The sequence below is a fragment of the Mesitornis unicolor genome, unplaced genomic scaffold, assembly GCF_000695765.1.
Source record: "Mesitornis unicolor isolate BGI_N332 unplaced genomic scaffold, ASM69576v1 scaffold36404, whole genome shotgun sequence".
Classification (NCBI taxonomy): domain Eukaryota; kingdom Metazoa; phylum Chordata; class Aves; order Mesitornithiformes; family Mesitornithidae; genus Mesitornis; species Mesitornis unicolor.
In genome coordinates this window covers 1-23,893 of record NW_010181449.1, presented here as the reverse complement: position 1 = coordinate 23,893, position 23,893 = coordinate 1, and the positions used below count along the sequence as shown (strand labels likewise).

The 23,893-nt window shown below is 35.0% G+C and overlaps 1 protein-coding gene across 1 annotated transcript; it reads right to left on the bottom strand.

Moving 5' to 3' along the window:
* Positions 1 to 1,394: 1,394 nt before the first annotated feature.
* SYCP1 (synaptonemal complex protein 1) lies at positions 1,395 to 23,887 on the bottom strand (the record flags this gene model as incomplete). Its single annotated transcript, XM_010183439.1, has 31 exons — positions 1,395 to 1,538; positions 1,626 to 1,712; positions 2,059 to 2,202; positions 3,090 to 3,269; positions 3,406 to 3,465; positions 4,017 to 4,091; positions 5,078 to 5,170; positions 5,893 to 6,003; positions 6,568 to 6,684; positions 7,832 to 7,894; positions 9,008 to 9,070; positions 9,397 to 9,459; positions 10,008 to 10,086; positions 10,591 to 10,661; positions 10,886 to 11,003; positions 11,472 to 11,575; positions 12,470 to 12,574; positions 13,694 to 13,755; positions 14,190 to 14,257; positions 14,720 to 14,904; positions 15,042 to 15,136; positions 15,621 to 15,729; positions 16,665 to 16,738; positions 17,370 to 17,439; positions 18,591 to 18,649; positions 19,893 to 19,966; positions 20,176 to 20,243; positions 21,031 to 21,195; positions 22,567 to 22,613; positions 22,779 to 22,860; positions 23,825 to 23,887. Coding segments are annotated over 31 exons (2,898 nt in total), but the record flags the coding sequence as incomplete, so codon positions are not given.
* Positions 23,888 to 23,893: the final 6 nt, after the last annotated feature.

Here is a 23,893-nt window from a genome sequence, read left to right as displayed (position 1 = left end):
ATTTCAGCTAAAGGCAATCAAACCAAGGTGCAAAATGCTGCTATCGGCTGGTAGGCAGACAGGATCAGAATGGATAGGAGCAGTTCCTCTGCTTCAGCAACCACATCACATCTGGCCCACGTTGCACGTCACACCGTTCACCACGCTTGTGACTCTTTAGATGTCACAAGGCTCAAGTTCGTTGTCATTCTGCCACCTACATTTTTAAAATGTAAAAGCTATGAGTCAAGCGACATCAGAAACACTAAAACCACGCTGTTAGCTTTTCACAGCCATACCAGTAAACATCCTTGAAGCACTAATGCCAAATCACACAACCCAGGCTTCAGGTAGGTGTCGCCACAGAGGACAGAAGCATTTCCTTGAACTGCTGGTGCCAGACCTGCTCATTTCAGGTGAAGCCACAGACCAGATGAAGAGCTGAATCAAGAACCTGGTGCCAGTGTAAAAGTTTGAATGAGTAGGACAGGCTGGATGTGGATTTTGAATCTTAACTTCAAGACTGCAGAATTATAGTTTATGTGAGCCATAGCTGAGAAGACTGGAGAGTAGAAGTCTCATTATAAGCAGAAACAACTGGAATTCTTATTTTTGATTGCTCAGTAACTGGCTTATTAGGAGTTTGCATATCTGTTGAAGATGTTAGTCCTCAGGAAGGCTGCCTGGTGACTTATGTCTCTGTTCTAATTCATAAAGCAACAACATTTAGTCCCACACCACACATTTTCGAGAAACAATTTAATGACATCTTAACGTATTTTTACAATCTTAAAAGATGTCTGCGTATTTTATGCCTTATGAAGCTGCAATCTTTTTAAACTGAAGTAATTCTGTTGAAAATTCAATTTTAAAAGTTTCAAAACTGTTCTAACATATTGAAATAGTAGCTACTGAAAACAAAACAGTCGAAAAAGATAGTTCTGACAACATTTAAAATGCACAAAAAAGCAAGACTACTTCAGGTAAAAGTGCATGCATTGTAACAGTCTCAGTAATTCTTTCACTAAATAATACCCTTTTGTGAATTATTTAAGAGTTAACTTATAAGAACAAACTTTCTTTAAAACCAGTATTTCTAATGCCATGCTTTTCTCTTTTTGAAACAGCTTTCTATGCAGTTATTTCTAAATTTAAAGATGGGCTAATGTGTCTCCCAACTTCTTACAGCATAGGGAATGAAATGTAGAAAACGCTCTGCAGGTTGATGTATCTATACTGTATTGTATCTATATGTATTGTATCTCTAAAATTTGGGTGTATGAAGGAAATTAATGCAGTAATAAACATTTTGAGTACGACAGAAAAACACAGCAATGTACTAAGTCTGAAACAATAATAGAAATAACGTGGTTGTACTAATCAAATAATCCTAGGGCACCAGCCATTTTTTCATTTTAAGTAAAGAGCTTTTCAGCTTCTTTAATTTTTCTTTTCCTGTCCATTTTGGAAACTGCAGTCCATCCAGCCTCTCGCATTTTTTTCATGGTTGTAAATTTCAGTAGAGAGCCTGGAGTTTTCACCTTTGATGTCGTTGGTTTCTAAGAGGAAAAATAAACCCATCCATTAGCTTCTATAACCAGTTTGATTAACTGTTTGGATCTGAAGAAAAGCTAAGGTACCTTTACCATTTTCGGCGTCATGGCACATAATTGTGAAGCTTGAGGATAATCTTTGTACAGTTTTTTAAATATTTCTTCCTCTGAGACTATGCTCTTAAATTCAAAAGAAAAAAGTTATTTCATCACACTATATTAAAAATATTTTCTCTTTCCCCCTAAGAATATTAGAGTATGAAAAAAATAAGATGTTACTATGAAGCCTGAACAGTTCAATAAAAGCAATGTAAAAATGATTACAAATAGTTGGTTTTGTATGGTGGTACTCTGTCATCTAGTTACTAATTATGTACATATAAATACAATTTCAGAAAGAACCAATGAAAAAAACCCACATAAAAACACGGTGTTGGATACAGAATCCCACATGCTTTATACACTGTCTTACGCATAGCAGTGTGCATAAAGAACCTAAGAACACGATTTGTTCTCTGATGTTTACCAGGAGGTCACTGTGTTCAGAGCTGTCTGACTGAGCATCCAGATGTACAAGCACTTTTTGCTTTTTCCTTATGCACTGTTCTGACTGCAGATTTGAGCTTTCACTTTGAAGCTTATGTATGGGAGGAGTCTTTAGACTGTACGTCTGAGAAAGAAAAAGATGGCATTTAAAATTGCATTTTCAGTGGTAATTACAGAATCTAAAACCAAACTCAGTTTACAGACCGAGTATCCAGGAAGACACTGGAGATGCTGTGAAACTATTATCTTTCCATCTAAAATGTGAGGCAAAGACCCAAACAAATTTTAAAAAATCCAATCCAAAGAGAATGAACAGGAAGCTGTGGAAGAAATGACTTTTACAGCACCCTGTATCTACCTTGGTGCTTATCTGCAGAAATTGAGGTTATTCTGAACTGCAGTCACTACATGCAAACTATAGCCACATTTAAGAAAAAGGTAAACAAACCAAACTGCAGGGAAAAGCTTTCAGAAAGACACTGATGGCACTATGAAGAACAAGACTGTTTTTACTTAAATATTCTTTCACCAGAAAAGCTCAGAAACATTGCAATAAAACAATGCAACCCACTTTCAGAAAGGATAACAAAACCAGTAGTTGTTTCTGTTGTTAAGATACGTGATAAGCATCACGAGCGAGCTTCTGACAGGTTTTACAGTTGTGAAGCAGTCAGAAATACTTTGATAATTTTTACAGCTACACAAGCTGTTTTCTGTTCCTTAAAGTTTAGAAGCAGGTAACACTTTTCTTTTAATACTAATTAACAGAAATCTAGAGACATTATTAATTCCAGAGGAATTACTGATCAATGGTAAGAGACAAAATAAGTAAGTGAGCAAGAAAAATGACGGACAGTGGGAGCCGTTACACAAACTGCTTTCTAATATCACTGTGGAATACGTGGGTTTTTGCTGGTATCTACCTTTTCACAACAAAAATAATAGGTATCTACAGGGAAGTAAGAAATACAGTCAGAAAAATAAAACAATTGACTATTACAAGTTACAAACCTTTAATGATGGACTACCCAAGGGGCTTTTTGCAGATGCTGAAAGTGGCATTACTTTTTTTTCCATCATGTTGACTTCTATGGGAATATCATTTGCAGAGTTTTTATTTTTTACATTAATAGATGCAAAATCCAGATTTAAATGAGGTCTAGGAGTCTCAGAAAAATAAGTCTGTATTTTCTAAAAATAAAAAGGTTTTAAATTAAAAGTATTTCAATGTCTTTTGTTGAGTGTACATAGCTTATCATGAAATTTCAATTAGACTGCATAAATATTATCAAATTCTAAAATTAATTAACGATAAGGTTAAAGCTACCTTGTGCTTCTTCTCATTTTCAGGAACAATATTTTGGTGGGCTTGTTTTGCAAGATTTTCCTAGGAAAAAAGTAGTAAATATTTTATTTTAATTTAGTTGTTGAAAGTTTTCTTGGTGTAATTACAGAGCACAGTCCACAATCATATGCTGTTACAAAATTCACAAATATATGACCCAGATTTAGTCAAACTGCAGCGTTCCAGACACTACTTTTCTATTCAGCTTTATTTCTTATATAACTTCTGCCGTCTCTGCTAAGGAGACACAACATTACATCCCTTTTTAATGAGAAAATATGATACAAATGTATCACAGCTTTATTTTCTAGTTATTATTTCTTGCCAGAAACTGAAACCATTCTTGTTTCTTGAAGTGTTCCTTTGCTGTCTCTTTAAATCTATTTTGCATTTCTTCTGCCAGCTGAAGGATACTATATAGCAAACTCCTCAATTTCTGCAGATAAGCATAAAGAAAAGCTCTTGAAATCAGACAGCAAGAGCAAGACCTAGAATCAAAAGTGCACTTCACAGCTGGCATTATAGTGCATAAGACCAGGCCAAGCTCGTCATCCATACTGCCACATTTAATAAAAAACAAACAAGCAAAAAACCTTCTCTTCAATTTCGGCTTTAAGTTGTTCCTTAAGGGATGACAGTTCCCCTTTCAAACATGACAGCTCACTTTCCTAAAAACAATTAGATAAAAATAGTTTTAACTATACTTAACCTGGAAAAAAAAAAACAACCAGTCCAAATGAGACAGTAATTAATAGGGATATTCATTATAAACAAAAGAAAAATCCACTTTTTCAAAAAAGCTGACTTACACATAAAGCTAGCATGCTGAGAGGTATCTACAAGTCATTTGCAGAATGATTAATCACTAGAGTAACAGATGATCAAAGAAGCAGTTACCAAAATAAAAACAAAACACGTAAACTTGAGTCCCACCTCCTTCTGTTGAAAAACCTAACTGAAAATTAGTTCTGTGAAGAAATATTCTGGGAGGTGAAAGGTCAGAAAAACACTGCACTTTAAGTAGATGCTGCAGAACTACGCTTTTGTGACAGTCTTGAGGGGATGTTGGCTCTCAGAACACTTCTCAAAGCTGAGCTTCTCAGAAAGGAAAAGAGGGAAGAAAAAACAACAACAACAAAAAGATGCAACTCTAGACTTGAAGTTTTGTTTTGTTTTGTTTTATAAAGAGCTGCAGTATTAACTAAGAAACACGAACTTGACCAGAACTGTTCAAGGTAATAACTTCAAACACTTGTGAGAATGGGGAGGTTGGGGGTGTGGAGTGGAATCCAGCTACTTAAAACAAAAGTTTCTTATTCAGACAGTGAGGTTAAACATGACACACTATCAGGAAAAGTAGACAGAAAAAGCACAGCTACTCCCATTTATTTTTAGAAACATCTGGGATTTTTTTAATGAACATAAAATCTGCAAGAAAACAATAGTAAAGAGAAATTAGTGGGTGGATATTTACTGTTCAGTCCCACTAAAGCAAACACTTAGACACCCCAAGAATTAAATAGGAAGTATAGTGTGTTATTTATAATTATGTTAAGTATGTTATTTATAATTATGTTATTTATATTTATATACATATTACATCTTAAGGACAGCAGCCCCTCCATTTAGTTTAGTGCTGAAGAGTATGCCTTACCAATGATCTTTTCGATGATAACAGTTCTTGCTCTTTTATTTTACGAAGTTTTAACTCTGTATCTTTTTCTTCAACCATTTTATCATATTGATGCTGTGTTAGAAACAAAAACAAACCCAAAACACCAAACTCAAAACATTTGACTGAAATGTTACCATTACAGATTTACCTAGTCTTATAACATCTCTCATTTTTTCAAATAAGGCTCTTCTGAAGATTCAGAAAGCACTATGAACCAACACTGACGCTTTATCTCAAGGCAGTGGTACGTGTTCCAGCACAAAGCTGCTTTTATTATTGTTATCTGCTAAACAGTAAGGAATGTAAATTAAAATCTGTCAAATGTAATCTCCTTATAAAAAGAGGCCCAAACTGATACTGAAGAGCAGTAGGATTAGATGGTATCAAAGGAAGCCTGAATATAAAATAAATCCTGCAAAGCACAAACCTATACACTCCTTTATTCAACGTCCAAATAGAACACCTTGAATAAACGCAGTCTACAGGACAATTTCAAAAGCCCAACACCACCACTGTATCTTACCTAAAGCATTAGTGGGCTTTCCAAGATGCTACTAGTTCACATTGTGCTACGATTCCTAGGAATTTAGATAAATGGAATTGATCTGCCAGTAGGCGTGTTTTCAAAATCTGCAGATGAATTTGTTTTTAGATGAAGAAAAGTCAAGCATATGTTCAACTTCATTTTCCTAGACTCAGGTCTTTATTATGAAGTTTTACTTTCTGGTTTTAGAGTTTTTTATTTAGCACGGTATCACACACTACAAGTCATAGAAATTGGTAACATCTCTCACCTTGTGTTTTTCCATAAGTGCCACCATTTCGGTTATCTTGTGTTGACATCGGATATCAGTTTCTCTCTGTGTTATTGTTGCTTCACCAGCAAGCAACCTCATCTTTTCTACCTGTAACAGATTTCATTTAATTCATGAACAATTAACAACAATGTTGTTTTTTTTTAATCTTGGTTACATTTCTTCTTACCCTGTGGGTGAAATGTATATACAGTCTCATTTAGTGCAGTCTTCATTTGCTTTTAAGATGTTTTTCAAATCCTACGTCTTTGTACACATTGTTAAAACAGGGAAATAAACCCATATTAAAAGTACATCCATTCTTCCACAGCACAAGACCATTTCAACCCCTCTTGAAAAGGAGGAAAATACTAATATGGGAGAAGTTATACTCTAATTTGCTTATCCTGTATTTATACCAAGAACAGAATTTCTGTGAACAATATCTTCACAAAAAGAATTTTTAACTGGGTTCTTATTTTTAAAGACATATACAAATACTTCAACCTAAGGATCTCACGTTCTAAAGCTTTGCTCACATGCATACACAAGAAGTTCCATTTCTGTTACTAAGACTGCTACGTAAGTACAAGGAATGTGGCTGATGTAGCTTCATAAAACTACTGCACATCAAAAAAATGATTAAAAGTTGCATTAAAAATTACCAGCTCTCACCTCTTCAAGAAGTTTATTTTCATTTATTTTTTGTGTTTCAATGTCTTTTTGATAGCTGTCAACTGTTTCCTTATGTTGCTTGCTCATATTTTCCATCTCTAACTGTAATTTATTCACCTTTTGAGAATACAGAATTATTGCTGTTATTTGTTCAAGAATAAATATGCCAATGATTTTTTTTTCCCTCTTATTTTTGAAGAGAACCACCCTGTTACTGTTCAGGTACATGGTTAAACTATCTCCTATTTAATGGTCAGGTTTTTTCATAAGGAGTTAAACTTTGGCCTGAAGTGAGTTAGAAAATACTCATAGAAACAATGGCAGCAGCAGCACAATGTGCCCAGACAGCTCATGGAAATTTTGTCACCCCAACCAATAGAGCAATCCCAAAGCCAGAGGCCAGTCAACCACAAGGAGTCATTCCAGTCTAAGGGAATAACCACCCATTAGCAACCTGACACTGATCTGCCTTTTGTACTAAAGACTCTTTAGTATTGCTGGCGTGGCGTGTGAGGTAGGAAAGTGAAGAGAAAGTTTCTTTAGAAGTAGTTGATTTTCAGAATTTAATTTCCTTGTTAAAAAGACTGATTCCTTTTAGATGCTAATATTAATGAGATTTTGGTATGAAACAAAGAGAGTCTATTCATAAGCAGTCACCCTAAATGCTGTGAATTCTTCGAAGAAAAGATACAGATGGAGATTTTATTTCTTCCCTCAAATATATTTAAGGTTTTTACTGGTTTATGGTATGTTTTCTTCTCAACTGCATTTTTATTAGTTTTTCCTTTTAAGTTTCTCAAAAGAATACCCTCAAAACAGTCTACATCTTCTCGAATTGTGGTACTCACAACTGGACACAATATTCTTATCAGGGACTTGGCACTGCAGAACACAGTAAAAGAACTGCGTGAAGTGAGTAATAGATCTATTTCTATACTTTAAATGCTTTTCTGTTTCAGTGGAGTGGCATTAGTGAATAACGTTCAGTACACTAACAACTAAAAAATAAAAGGACTACTCAGGAACATAATTCCTTGAGATGTGATGTCCAACTCTTACAAATATCTGATAGTTCAGTGTCCAATGTTTAAAAATCAGAGCATCTTCCAAAAATTATGAGCTCATTCCTGTAAAATCTGTGCCCCAGATCCACAAAACAATTAAGAACACGCCTAACATTTATTATCGTTAGTTACACTGGGACTTAAAACATTCAGTCTTTGGGCTTTACCCTCATCTTGTACGTGAGGTTACTAACACCTACCTTCCCTTCATAAATACTTGTTTTCTTGCTTTCTGCAGACATCTTCTTTTTCAGCACCTTATTCTGTTAAAGCAAAACCACCATACTTTCATAAGATAGTAGAATTATGTAATGATTTAACTGCACGTAGGTTGCAATCTTCAAATTTCCAGCTTTCAGCAAGCAAATAACTCTTTTGTTGTGCAGTTCAGGTTCTAGATCAATTCTCCAAACAAGTGCTCAAGTACTTTAATAATCCTATTGCTTCATGACTTTACAAAAGACTCCTCCTCATTGGTGACAGAGAACAACAAAAGAGGGTGGAGAGTGGGAAGAAAATGTGCTGATGTCATGACAAAAAATACAATATAAATATTATTACAGTATGGTTATTAACAATTTGTCCTAATGTATGATTTTTTTCTATTATTTGTAACTGATATGGTATCATTGATATACTTGAAATAATGACCTATGTACTAAATGAAAATGGTTAAAGTTTATTAAAAATATTATTTCTGTAATTACATTTTTCAAATGGAAGGATAGTTTTATAGTTCTGGGCCCCTCAGTATAAGAAGGATGTTGAGATCCTGGAGCGTGTTCAGAGAAGAGCCACAAGGATGGTGAGGGGTCTGGAGAACAAGCCTGATGAGGAGCGGCTGAGGGAACTGGGCTTGTTTAGCCTGGAGAAGAGAAGGCTGAGGGGAGACCTCATCACCACCTACAACTGCCTCAAGGGAGCTTGTGGAGAGGTGGGTGCTGGTCTCTTCTCCCAGCTGATGGAGAATAGAACAAGGGGAAATGGCACCAAGCTGTGCCAAGGGAGGTTCAGGTTAGAGAGAAGGAGGAAGTTCTTTCCTGAGAGGGTCGTCAGAAGCTGGAACAGGCTGCCCAGGGAGGTGGTGGAGTCACCATCCCTGGATGTATTTAAAGAGTGGGTAGACGAGGTACTTAGGGATATGGTTTAGGGGGTAGACAGGAGCGGTTGGACGTGATGATCTCAGAGGTCTTTTCCAAACAAGCGATTCTGTGATTCTGTGAAATAAAGCAATTCCAAAAGTGACTCCTTAATTTGCTCAGAGTAAGGATAAGAAAGGGTATCTCTACAGATATCACACCAGACAAACTGTTGAGAACTGTTACCACAGAATACCTTGTTTTATGTATTTGTGACTTTTAAAAAAACGTACATACCTCCTGTTGCAACTCTTCAATGCATTTGGTCTTATTTTCCACCTGTTTCTTTAAATTATTCAACTAAAAGAGATATTTCAAACATTAATAAACTCCTAAAAAAATTACTCACTGTTAGAGATTACTGTTACCCTTATTAAACATGCACTTGCACAACTCTGAATAATTCCAGTGGGACTGAAACACACGCTAACTTGTTACAATGATTGGAGTTTTAACCACAAAGCACTACAAGAATTTTGCTAGCCCAGTATCATCATTAATAGCAGTGAACTGTTGTTCTTCAGTGGTTGCAGAGCTTAGAAAGAAAAAAAAAAAGTAACTTTGCAATTTAAAAAATAATCTTGTATGAAGTTCTTTACAGTCCATGAAAAAATGAATTTTCATACCTTATTTTCTAGAATCTTCAACTGCTTTTCCTTTCTTGAAATTTCATTTTCAATACTCTTAGCCTGGAATCATAGTTGTAAATCTAGTCATCATATCAGAATTTTTGTACTATCCTACAGAAGATAAAGGCCTAGTGGCAGAATTGCTATTAATTACTATATTACAATTTCAAAGCAACTCCCTCAAAAATTACGGTTAAACTTATTCCCTATTTTGTATTTGTGAAAAAATAACTAACCTATCATCCCAAGCCCTGAATATCTTCTTTGACTTTTACAATAAACTTCTGAAACATTAACATGTAAAAAAAAAAGTGTGCTTTGAAACTACAGCAAGAAAACAAAAATATTTAAAATTTTTAAACTCGAACTCACATTACCTACTGAAAGCTAATCTCTACTCCATCCATCACTGAGTGGGTATATGGAAATTTTAAAAAAGGGGATTCTCTGCCTGAAATCTAACAAATTTGGACTCTCAAGCCTCCATGTAAAGAATAAACATCCCAGTGAAGGTCCTTGTATTTTAAAATAAAAAGGCTCAGCAAGGAAGTTTTACACTTCCGTTTTATCCTACAGGTTATGTCACAGATTTACATGATATAGCATACATTTTCTTCTCTTTCATCCAGTTTACTTTTTATCTCTTCACTTTCCTTTGCCATCTTCTTCAAAGACTCTAGTTCATTTCTAAATACCAAAATAACAAGCATTAGTAAATATTTACTTAATAACTTCACCTTCTTTTCACTAATGCTAAATAAACCCATACTTTATTCTCTAAACAGAGCTGCTAATACTGGTGAGAACTTCATAAGCTGTTCAATGAAAATGTTCTCAAAGCGATGCACAGTGACTGGTAAGTTAATGTTTGACCTGTACATACATTCAAGTATGGAAAAATGTTCTCCTTACCTGAGCAAAATATATTCTAATTTGTTATATCCTAACACATCTATCTACATGTAACACAAAGGTATAGCAAAAATTGTTCCAGTAGCAGTACCACTACTTGTAGAAACTTCTACGTGACCAACATCAATACTAGTTTCTGTTTAGCTATATAACCTAAAAAAGCATTAATCTAAAAATCACAGAAAGCAGCATATGAACACAACATTTAGATTAACTCTGAAGGAGTCAAGTCTACTCCCTTTAATAATATTTATATTTGGGTTTTTTGTTTTCACTTGCCTTAGCTGGCCATTTGCTTCTTCCAGGTTTTCAACTAACTGCTTTGTATTTTCTTCTTTTTTTCTACTATCCTAAATAAAGACCCATGGAAGTAAAATGAATAAAATTCAAAGTGACATCTTAAAAAATTCAAAGACATCTTAAGCAGTATCTTGACCTGCCTTATTTACAAGGGTAACTGCACTTCCTGTGTATTTTAAACATGAAAAACAGTTCAGATACTCTGATACAGAACCACATCATGCTGCAGTTTACTGGGTTGTCTTTTAAAAACTGCTGGAAGTTTACAACTTGCCTCATGAATTTCTTGCAGTTTCTTCAGTTCTATAACCATACCACTTTTCTCTTGTGCTATTTGTTCTTTTTCTAATAAAAGCTTATTGATACGCATTGTTAGTTGTTCATTCTTTAGCCTGAAGTAAAATAAAATGGTAAAGAGAAGTAAGAACAGTATTTTGAAATTCCCTTTTAAGTTAAAATTATCCATTACAAAATGTTACTTCACGCTGAAAAAAGTCCAGGCCTGTATCTACAAACTTAAGCTTTGCAGCAAAGTTACAGTGATGCTAAAAGGCAACAGTAGGAGGAGGAAATAAAGAGTCAGCTTTCATATAATGGTTGTTGAAGACAATGTAGTTCAATATCCAGCTCAGGGAAGGGTTAACAATGAATTCAGAAACTTTCTCTTCATGTTAACCCAACTAAGTCACAGATATGTAACAATTACATACACATAAATACAGAAAATATAATTTATAAATATAAGTATATAACAATGTGATACTGTGTACATAGGTTCAAAATTTTCATTATATTAATTTTCATTGTATATTTATGTATCAAAAATTAAATTAATACTGTATTTTCAAAAATTATCATACGCCTCTCGTTCAAGATCTGTATTCAGTGTCATAAGCTGTTTTAAAGAATTTTCTTCCTTTTCAGCTGTACTAGTCAGCTGTACTTTCAAATCATGGATTTCTTTCTGCAGAAGAAACAGAAAGCGTTTTGAGTACACATACATAAACTACAAGTCATGAAAGCTATCAGAAACGAACTCATTTCACAAAGCTTTAAGATGAAACAAAACTGCATACATGCCATTAAATTAGCCAGACTGTGTGTTTACATCTCTGGTGTGATGTGGAAGTAATGCCTCTGATACGAATGCTACGTGTGTCCCCTATTGTAAGTCTAACTAGTCTGCCAAATTACTGACAAAATGAGCTTTCCTTGGACATTATGTTAAATAAAGACATTTGCTTCAGCCATTATAAGCTTTTGCATTCACCTAAATAAAACAAACAAAAAAAATCACAGAATTCCAGTACCATGTGATAGAAGAAACACACATTGGATGCATTCCAGAGCAAAACTCTTCCCTCAAATCTGCTGCCATTAAAAGATAACACAAGCCCTGTAATAGTTTATAAGATATACATGCTTTGAATATGTTTTCACCAAATAATTGGTGATACACTGATACCACAGGCACTGGCAGGTAGTTCATGGGGTGGGAAAAGAAGGAGGGAGAGAGAAGGGAGAGAGAGATTAGTCTAAGCACAGCACATAATGAACTGCTGAAATTTCTTATCACAGAAGGTTGTGAAGGCAAATAGTATGAGGAGGTTCAAAAACAGATGACAAGTGAACAACTCCATAAACTGATAGCAACAGCAACTGACAGGAATGTGTCCCTACTGTAGAAATGTAATGGGAATAGACCACAGATCAGAGTCAAGCTCCTCTACTGCGGAACAGCTACAGCCACTGTCATGAGCAGAGCAGTGCATTGGGTGGAGCACTGGTCTATATATTTCTTATGTTCTTATATACAAGTGATAACATGTAACTTAACTATTTATAAAAACATTCAGACCTCTCTAATTTGCAGAGCATTCTTCATTTCTTTTTCTCTCTCCTGCAAATTTTCTACAGTAGCCTCAAGATCTTTCTTCTTCACTAGAAGTCCTTCAGCTCTTCCCTGTTTAAGAACATTCATGAAACTCAGTTTAGAAAATTCAATGCACAGCATTTAAGGATCAAACATATGTGGTAAAACGCAAACCTGGTTTCACACTATCCTACTTTAGCTGATGCAGCTTCTTGTTAGACTTGCAAACACAAGATCATAACTAAAATAATCCTGGATGTGTGCACTTCATATAGCTTAGACTTCTGTAACAGAAGATGGGCCTGTGTCACAGTTCAGTAGCGTTCACAGAGAACAGAGCTCATTACCTCAGGAAACTTCCCCATAAGTAAGAAAAGGACCCCAGGATAATGGGAATACATGGAACAAGATGTTACAACCCAAAAGACCTTTCTGCAGGCTCTTAAATGTTTTCTCTGAAAAGGGACATGCATCAACACAGTACACAATGCTTTCTAAATGCTGCAGTATGGAGCATACCTCACCATAACTAACACCACAAAACCAGCAAAATAATCACAACAGATTTGTGAAGTAATAAACTTATGAAACTGCTTGTTGGTTGCTTTGTTTTTGTCACACGACATTTTCAGAAATTCCACTGCCTTGGTTATCCTTTAAAGACCAAAACGGGGTACACCTTTACAATGCTGAATTTTTAGAATATTATTATGAAGAAAGCAAATCACTCAAGGAATTATCTTTACTGTTGAAAATTAGCTGATCTCTAAGCCTTATACATGATAGGCATGGTGCTCACAAGGTTTGAGCTGAAGTTCTTCACAAACACTGAGCTAACGTTCATCACACACACACACACAAAAGTATTTTTCAGAAAGGTTCAAAATGAGGAAAGAGTAAGTACTAGACATAACTAAAAATGGAAGCTCTGTATGTCCAGAGGGAATGACATTTAACTAGGTGTGAATGAAGAAGGAAGTGACTGGAATTGTTGACAAGAAAAACCAAAACAAAGCAGAACACAACAAGAAAACCAGTGAAAAAAAATCCAGTCGTTCAAAGAAAACTCTGATATCATCTAAAAGACAGGTAAGAAGGTTTAGTAGCAACATTAAGGCAGATTAGATAGTGCTTGTAAGATGCTTAAATAGCAAGAGACACACAGGACAAGTAAATGCCACAAGACTAACAAAGTGAACATTTATTTACCAGTGTTTCTGACAGCTCTTCAACTTGCATTTCTTTGTCACATTTTAGTTTAGTCATCTCTTCTACAGCACATGTAATGTAAAATTAATTGAACAAATAATTTAACATAATTAGCAGGCAGTATAAAGCATTTATTCCTTTGCAGTACCCAATTTCCAAATCTTTTTGGATTAAATTCAGAAATTGTAAAGCTAAATTATAACCTAAATTATGACTTAATCTAAAAGTAGAGTTGAAAGAATTCAGGAAGACATCAGCAAATAAGTATCTGAAGATAAATTAATAATTCATCTTAAAATTCAGAGCCTAGTATGTTTTCCATAACTATGGCTTCAAATAAAGCACAGACTGTAAGAATGTTTACAAAGGAGTAATTTCCAAGTATTGATGCATCTGCATTTTTCCAGAGAAAAATCTGGACAGTCTATTTTCAGAGAACAGCAGAAAACATTTTTATTACCATCTAGTCTGTTTTCTTTCCTTCTACAGGTCTTACCCAGTTCAGCAGACTTATTTCTGAGCTCCAAGGTAAGTTGCTTTGATTCATCTTCATATTTCTCCAATCTAAGAAAATGGTAATTAAAAAAAATATTGTATCGTTCAAAGCCCTGCATTTTAAACTTAAGGGACAATAAGATGAAGTCGTACCACAAGCATTTTAAGAACATTTGCCTTTCAACAGACAGGCGATTTATCTGCCTGCAACATGTATCAAATTTCACTTTTATAACTTCAGAGCAGCAGACAAAAGTAAGCAAATATATTCATACGTGAAGCTTTATTCCTTAAAAATAGAATTATGAAAGTCACGTTGGGAGTGGTGCAAAAATTTGCTTTCTTAGACCCATACCAACCAGCACAACTGAAAAATTACATTAGATTCTCTGCAGTTAGATCAGCATGTAAAAAAATGTCAGGTTCGTATCTGTTTGATCTTGGATTTGTCATAAACTGCAGCTACTTAAAAGACATCTTAATGCCATATACCCAAATTCACCGTTTCTTGAATTAAAAATGTTAATTTACCTATTTTGCTCTTTTTGCAGCAAGCTTTTCAAATTGGAAATCGAAGTCTCAAACTCCTCTCTCAGGGATGCATACAAAGCCTCAGTTTTTTTACATTCTTCCACTTGTGCTTCTTTTTCTCCAGTGACCTGAGTTAGTGCTTTCACTGTAGTCTGCAATTCAGTTTCTAAGCTCTTCTGAGTAACCTACAAAATTTGTATAATTTCTAAAATTATAAATTATAATTCTAAATACAAAACACATACAATTATTCCCTACAGTAATTATTTATGCAATTACTCATCTAATCTATTTATACTGAAAATTTGTAAGCAAGCTGTACCTCTGTTTTTTGCAATGCAACTTTGGCCTCTTCCAGTTCTGCCCTCAAATGTTCTTGATTGATCTGAGATTCCTTTAACATTTCTCCTTCCTGTCCTAAGCAGAAGGATATATGCTTACATTTAAGAAAAACAGAATATTTACTAAAAAATGCTTGCATTTCTATTTTACACAAAAATACATAACTACAACTTAGTCAAGTTACATAATATACTCATGTCATTGTAAAGGAAAAAGCCTGCAAGACGATAATTCAACTTATTAAGTAACAATAACCAAAATGTAAAATTACATATATTTAGAAACAAAATGCAGCCACTTATTTGTATGACATAAAAATGACACTAAAACCTTCCTCTCTACTCCACAGGGGAGGAGGGGGCTGAAAACTCCCTCAGTTCTAAAGAGAAAAGATACAAAATATTTACAGTAGATGATGCAGGTAATAGAAATGGATTAAAAATACTGAAAATCAAGTTCTGAAAAGTTTCCTCGATGGCACCTAAGTAACAGGGTAAAATTATCACGATCCTGTTTCCTATAATCAATTAGATTTTAACACTGCTGAGAGAACTCTTACTTTTTGCTTCTAACAAGTCAGCAATCCTATTTTCTGATTCCTGCAGCTGCGTCTTGATGTCTCTTATAATATCATCTTTTTCATCACTCTGTATGGTAAGAACTGAAATCTAACAAAATTAAACCAACATCATAATGAAGTCTAGAAAAAAAGGAGAGCTTCTCATTTGTGCACAATGTATGATTAGCATACATACTGCTGTCATTCAAGTTAAATAAGGTGGTCTGTCTCAGCCAAATATTGATCAAGTCATATTACTCTAGATGAACAAGCTCTTCAGTTCAAAATCAAAACATGAATTCCAACAGACTAAAGGTACTGGAACATCACTAAAGTTAGCAGAATCTGACTTAAACACAGCTGCAGCTGTTATTTTTGTCCTTTTCACTGATGCCCAGAAACACTCCTTGCCCCGTCTGCAATGTCACATCCATCCTCAGAAAGAACAACCCCTGACCCTCCAGATACAGATGGATGCTCTGCTTCTCAGAATCCTGCTTATAAACTAAAAACTCTTACCACAATTTCTTCAGTTTAATCAGTCTTTCATTATGGCTACCTCACCACCACTACAAAGAACCAACCTCAACTCTCTTACCAGCCTGTGGTCTGATATGCATTATAATCCTTCTTCCCACTTTCCTTCTTAACAGGTATGAACTATACCTTTCTTATCTATGAGGAGTGATGACTGCTTTGCTCTTTTAGTGCTTCTCCACAAGCCATTTTTATAAAGGCAAGCGTATGTACAGAGAACAGAAATATGGTGCTTTAAATCCTGTCACTTAGATGTCCCTTGTTATGATACAGCAGCCTAATTCACATTTTGTTCCAAATAAATAACATAGAAGTAACATACCATCAAAAGGTCATCTACAACGTTAATTTCCATCCTTCCAGAATACAAATATTTTACAACTAAGTACTTTTAAAGTAATTATTATCAGTTGACATATCAGTAAGTCACAAAAGTAAAACAGAGTTCAAATACTAAAGAATTTGCAATATTAATTTCAAAAATAATGACTGTAAAACTGAGCAAACCTGTTTTTCCTTCATACTGACTTCCAGTTTGCACTCTTTTTCAAACTTGTCCACTTTTTCTGCTTCTTCTTTTACTTTTGAGATACAGTAAAATCCATAATTAATAAACTAGCTAAAATATATTCCAAGTTAAATGTAATTTCCAGTTTAATATTAGTTATAATTGTAAAAAAAAAAACCACCAGCAATTTTTATCCTAAAGAGTAATTTGTTGAGGTCATGTTTGAAATTATTTTCTAATCAGACAAATTAATTTTTTGTGCCAGCTTTCCACAGAATTAGTCCATTATTTCATGTATTGTTTTTTATAAGAAACTAATAGAAAAGCACATGTAAAAATATGAAACCAGCACATATTAGTGTAAATATGGCAATTAAAACTTCTGTAGCTATACACTCATGCATTATCATTTAAATAAACCAACTACATAAAATAAGTAGCGATCTCTAGAATGCACTTCACAGACAAAATTTGGCTATTTGAAAAATAAAGGTCTGAATCTGACTCAGGGCAAAAACAATTAAAGGTCCCAGGCATTTAGTAGCAGGCAGCATGAATAACAGAGGGTCCAGACTGTCACAGTGTTCAACAGTTCACCATTGTAGCATTTCCTATCTTTCTGGCCTGAAACTGCACACAATAAAAATCTATGAAGGACAAAATTGTTAAACCTGTAGCATAAACACAATAAACAGAAATCTCACATTTAAAACACATTTCCAGTCTGGTGTTCTCTGCTTGCACACGAAGATCTTCAAATGCCATTATCATTCTCTAAAAATAAAATTCAACATATATGTTCATATAAAACTAAGTACTTCAGTAATGAAGAATCACGTTTATGGTTTATAAACTAACAGTATTACAAGCTTGTTCATATTTTTAGGAGCAATTTTGTTAAAACCAAAATTCAGAGCATCAACATATTCTGAGTTAACAGAATGTTACAATTACTGAAAGTTGGAAGTTTAAGTATTTCCATACTCAACATCTGAACAATTTCAAGGATGAAATATTTTTACTGGTTCATGTTTGTAAATCCCTAACACAACAGAGGGGTTGTGCTTTTCTTAGTTGCTACAACCTATAATTAATATTTAACCATTATACCATGTACTCTCTGACTGCTTAGTATCAAGTTCCTCAGTCCCAAACAATGATACCTTGCATTTCTCTATTATAAATATACCAGAGTGTTATCTTCCACATTGGAATAATTAATAATAAAAATTATTAATTCATTTACTTGGCAAGACTGCACTTCTTTTACAAATTAAAAAGGTAAAAATCCTCTTTAAGTCAAGGAATATTCATACCTTATACGTCTTATTCCACACAAAATCAATCTCCATAATGAATTTTGTTGTTGTGTGTCACACTCAAAACTGAAATTAATTTTCTTCATTCATCTTTATTTTATATTGCACTTTACACTAAATAAAATTACCTGATGGAATAACGCTAATATACCTGACCCCCAGACCTGACTGAACACAGCCCTACACAACCTGCTCTAGCTGACCCTGCTTTTATCAGGGAAAGGTTTCCAGAGGATGCTTCCAACCATAGCTTTCTGTGAAGTCACCAGAAAGGTGAAATGGAGTACCAAAAAATAAAAAAAGACAGAAGTTATGGCAGTCATCCAACACTAAGCAGGCCATAAAAATCACACAGATCACATGGATCTACATAGCAAACACAGTTGTGCTTTATCCAGGGACTGTTCCCTATACAATACAAAAACACTTCTTGAAAAGAGACTGAAAACCTGACTTCCTGCATCACACATGACAGTTCTAATCACTTTTATCAGAGAATATTCTTTGCATAAATAGCATCTCAACATATGGACATAACCCAGATATCTCAACACAACCATGGAACTCGGATCACACCTCAGCCTTTTAACAAGCTACATCACTTACTTCAACATTGTTATTAAGTTCCTCATATAGTTGTCTTGTTTCTTCTCTTTCATGTTCATCTATCAAAGTAAGAATGTACCATAAAGTTTTCCATTTGAAAAAGAACGCCAGCTGACCAAGCCCTGATGCTTAAAGAGCATAATTAATTTTAAAAGGACCTATAGGCTCTTATTTTAAAAAATCATTACGAAAAAGAGTGCAAACATTATATAATCTGGAGAAAAAGTGCATTCCATTGACACATCAAGCAAGCTCAGCTTTTCACATTTTGTTCTCAATCTCACTTTTCCTTGAATAGTGTATATTTTGATCAATTTATATATTAGTTTTGATAGTATAAATGCTGCTATCAATGTATCAAAAATGCTAGTATTTTTAAAACTGTAATACAAGGTTCAGTGCTGAATTTCTTCCCATCAGAGATACCCATGACCACAGAACTATCATTATAGAATTGTAACAACAGTCCATCTTTTTCCTTTTTCTTTCATTTTTGTAATTGATATTATTTTTCCCTAACAAATATAGAACAGTAAGAAACACAGCTATCAAAGAAGTACAGTACATCTATACACATGTTTTTAGATGCAAGGCCAAAAAGGACACTTCTCAAGTATGCAGGATCAAGTTAGTAAAATTTTAAAGATTATAATAACAATTCTGAATTTCATATAGAATAAAAATTCCAAGACAATAACATATTTTAAAACTTTAAGAATTTAAACTTTGTTAAGCTATCCAGCTGTCCTGGCTTGGGCAACTTAGTGAGAAGAATGCTAGTTACTCATAGTGTCTTGGGGTTTGGACCCTTTTCCCCCATGAATCTGTCACTGCTCTGAACAGGGTAACACCAACTTGGGAAATCTGTTTGAGAGCTGGAAAAGGAAACTAGAGCAGATTCTACTGCCTAAATACAGGCATGAAGTGCCACTTCACATGTCTGAGCATATTCAAGGTATCTAGACAGGACTGAAAAACAATGGATTGCCAAGACTTCAGGAGACCCGTACTCCTCTGGAGTGGCTGCTAGTGGCTCATCAGGGCTGCTTATACTGCCCAAATCCTGTATCAGTGTTCAGACAACCATAGTGACATCAGGAAACCTCTGGATTTAGCATTACAGAACATACCTCTATCAGACCAATGGCTTCACTTCTAATTTCACTCTGATGCAGAGACGTATACAGTTTACCTCAACCCGAGAATGTATTTGGAACAGAATGATAGCTTTCTTCCTATGTGAATTCAGAGAAAACTAGAAGTACATTTACTTCCATAAAATAAAATTTAAATAGCATTTACATTTGGTGGACTTCTCTGTGAAGTGAGTACAGGTTTCCTTGAGCAGATTACAGAGATGCCTTGAAGCGCTGTTTCTAAAAGAGGAGGAAAAAAAATACTGTAGTATATACTTTAGTAACGTGTACTGTAATATGGTACTTTGCATACCTAAGTAGTAACAATGCAAATGCCCTGATGACCTTGACAGTTTAAAAGATATAAGTAAATTTCCATACTAATACAGTTTGCAACACAAAAACCTTTTTTTTTCTTTCACAAAAATATATTTGACTGCATTACTTACTCTTTTAAGAGATCTTTATTTTCACATATCTCATCTTCCAGTTTTAAACTTAGTTTTTCATTTTCAAACTAATTTCACAGGGAACAAACACGAAAACACACTGTTATTGAAAAACACACTAGACATACACATTCACTTCTCAAATCTCACATGAAAAAGTAATTTTCTGTGTCAGAAGACGGAACATCTTTTCTGAAAGCTTGCATGAAAGCCGTAATAAGCAATAATTTACCAGCAACTGAAACACTTACAGGTATGTTACTGATACAAACATCCACACACGTGTGCACTTCTCAGAATAACCATTTTCTCAAGGCAAAAGTGAAAGAATCAAAGATGACCCAGGTTATCAGTCAACGCAAACAAACAACAGAAAGGAACCAATAAATTGTTTGAAATATCTATTTCAGTCACAAAGCTGTCCGTCACTACCAGCGAGTTAAGAAACTTGGAAAAAGCAGAGTGCACTACTTCTTCTATGTGCTGACTACAGAACTATGCACGAGCATACTTTACACGTACCAGGAGGATTAAAGCTTATTCAGTCTTTAATAGATTTCTGCATACCCACAGTATGATATGTATGTAAATAACACAAAGGCGGAATGCACACAGAAAGAGGAAAACTATTTTTACAAAACAAAACGTTACTTTTTCCTTTAACAGTAGAGCCACTAGAGCCAGGTCATTAGTATCTAGCCAAATGGCTTCTTCGAAGTCATAATGTTAACAGTTCAAAATTTCTTCAACCTCTGCAATATTCTTTAATATTTAATTGTATGATTATTTTCATATCAACTCAGGAGGAACTTTCTCTTTACTTTACACATTCAATGTATATTGTGCAATACTGGCCTGCAATTCTTGAATGGCTTTACGCTGTGCTTCAATAATCTTTCTATTTTCTTGCAGTTTTCTTTCTTTCTGCTTTAGTTCGGATTCTACAGTTAGTTTCCACTGCTTGATCTTCTCAGCCTCTTTGTAGAGTTTTGAATACAATTCATTCACTGTTTCTATATTCTATCAAAAGAGGTTCCACAATTTAATATCAAATGCTATTTAATTAATAATGGTTTTAGATACATATTTATCTCTTAGAAATACCACAAGAGTAAATTTTTTCCACTGATGGTGACACAAGCTTATATACAATCAAGAACCAAAGTTTAAACTTTGTGTGTCCACTGTATATGTATCAACAGACATTACAAAACAAATAACAGACACAAACACAAGTGAAAAATACACACTGCCTTCAGATACAGTGACCGCTGAAGAGATAGCCTGAAAGATATGGATAACTGCACTCCACCAAAAGACAATAAAAATTTTGATAGAATTATCAGTAGAACCAAGATTCCCTCCTTTAGGTTCTTCACACCATTTCCCTCCTCTTATTCTGACAGATACTGCTGAGGTAAGTAAAAGCAGCTTGAGAGATCTTGTCCAAGACTACCTGTGGTATGTTTTTGCAGTTAACTCATACACAAAGCAGAAAGAAAAAGCAAACAACCCTGCGCTCTTAGAACACCTTTAAAGCACTGCACAAGCAGCACTTGACCAGCATTTAGGCATGTAAGGGCAGTACAGGAGGCCGCAAGGTAGGTCTGCAGTTTGTTTTAGGTATGATGTCACCTAACACTATCCTTGGTTTGCCTGTGTCATGGTATCATTATAGTCCTGACTGTACTTTAACAGCTGCTAGGGCTAAAAGAAACTTAGTCCTCAGGGATATGAAAATCATTAGGGGGATAGCAAGAAATGTTCCATTTTGTTGCAGCAGACAGCATTTCATACCTGGGAAGTGCAGGAAGTTACCACCAGAAAAAAAAAATAGCTTTACTGAGCTATACTAAAGCAGAAAAACATTGGTGAAGACACCATGAGAAGAATCAAATGCTTGAGGAAACCACTGCACTACATTCATTGCTTTAGATAAAATAAAGCCAAACAAGGTAATTAGGATAGTTTATTCAATTTTCCAAATTTTTTTTAAATTCTCCGTTTTTCTGATTTCAATCCTTCTGCCTTTTAACAGACTATTCAGAACCAGTTTCACAAAAATATTTAAGTGCCTATATCTTTTTTCTGATTAAAGCACCCAGACTCCCCATGCACTTTTAAAAAACCCCAACAAACCCCACCACCAACAAAAAACAACCACTTGGAAATCACCTTAATATTTAAAGGTTTATCTCTAGACATGCTCACTGAATCACAAATACGTCCTCTAAGCGATTCAGCTCTAAACAGGAGACAGAAAATTATTACACCCTTTTGACTACTTCCTTTAGCCCTGAAGTATCTACTGAATAGTGCTTTAGGCACTGTCTTGGGAACAAATTACAAGGCTCTACAAAATTAAATATGCAGAGTTTATACTTAGCTGACCTCTTCATCTACCTCAGAGCAAAGTTTTCCTTGCTGTGAAATTGCATCTGAAATACAAAGAGATTTTCATCAATGTATTTCTAACAAAATAACAGTGGAACTGTATCTAACAGTGTTACAGCTGTGAAATTGTTCAACTACTCACAAAAAGCATCAGTGATATTAAAAAATTTTAAAAGAACGTGCAAGGTAAATGCTCATTCTAGTCTTACCTGAATCAGTGATCTCACCGCGGTTCGGTGTACTCATTACAAATGGCAAATTAAATTCCTCATCTGGGCATTTGTTAAAACCCTGCACAAATTTAAAAATTAGTTTTTGTAGATGTGTAAAGAAGGGTTACAAAACCCAGAAAAAAAAGTACAGCTAATGTGAAAATAGAAATTTCCATTAATAAATCAACTACCTATAGTTTTCAAATCCCAAGGTATTTGTAATGGCTTTGGAGCTCTCCTGCTTGCTTCTTTCTTCAAATTGTTGAACTTTTGTAGTTTGCTTTACAGACTACACTGTAGCCAAAGTGGAAGCTTTTGCTGACAAGATCTTATTGCATGCCTGTACACAGTTGCACGGTAAATGACTCAACCAAAATGATACTTTTTCCAAGTCCAGTATTTGATCCTTATGTTTTGCTTTATTCCCAAGAGTACTTATAAAACACATCTGACTATGTTTTAGCATGAAAATTTCATTTCACAAGGCGTTTTAAGTCACAGAAATTTGTCTTGTAAATAGCACAACTCATCTCCTGTCAGAATATCACATTTGAATCTAAACATATTTTATAGGGACCCTTAACATGAAAGTGTCTTGTTGAATTCACACAGCTCAGTGTAGCAACAGAACATTTTCCCTGCACACCTGATCTGGTGGGACTAATAAATCAAAGCCAGTAAGGGTATCCAAGTTGTGTACGTCCCACTTACTGAAGTATCCACATCAAACACGTATTTATCATCGGTATTAAAATACATAGCAGATGCTCGAGATTATTCTCTTCAGTTTTGACAGAAAGAAGTCTCTGAAAATAAAACTTAAGATATACCCCCCAGCACCAATCTTAACCATTTGCAGAAAAAGTTCAGCACACAGGTTTCCGCGCGTGCGTCCACATGTGCTTTCCAGGACAGAGGCTCAGGGCTTTGCCTGGGGAATCGCCGGCGGGGCCGCTAGCCACCCCCTCCCCGTGGGAGGGCCCCGCCGCCGCCTCCAGAGCAACACCGCACAGCGAAAGGCAGGCGGCGGCGGCGTCGTTTACCTGACACGGCCCCGGCGCCCGAGTGTTCGTCTGGGGTTTGACTGCAGACACCTGACCACCGCTCAGCCG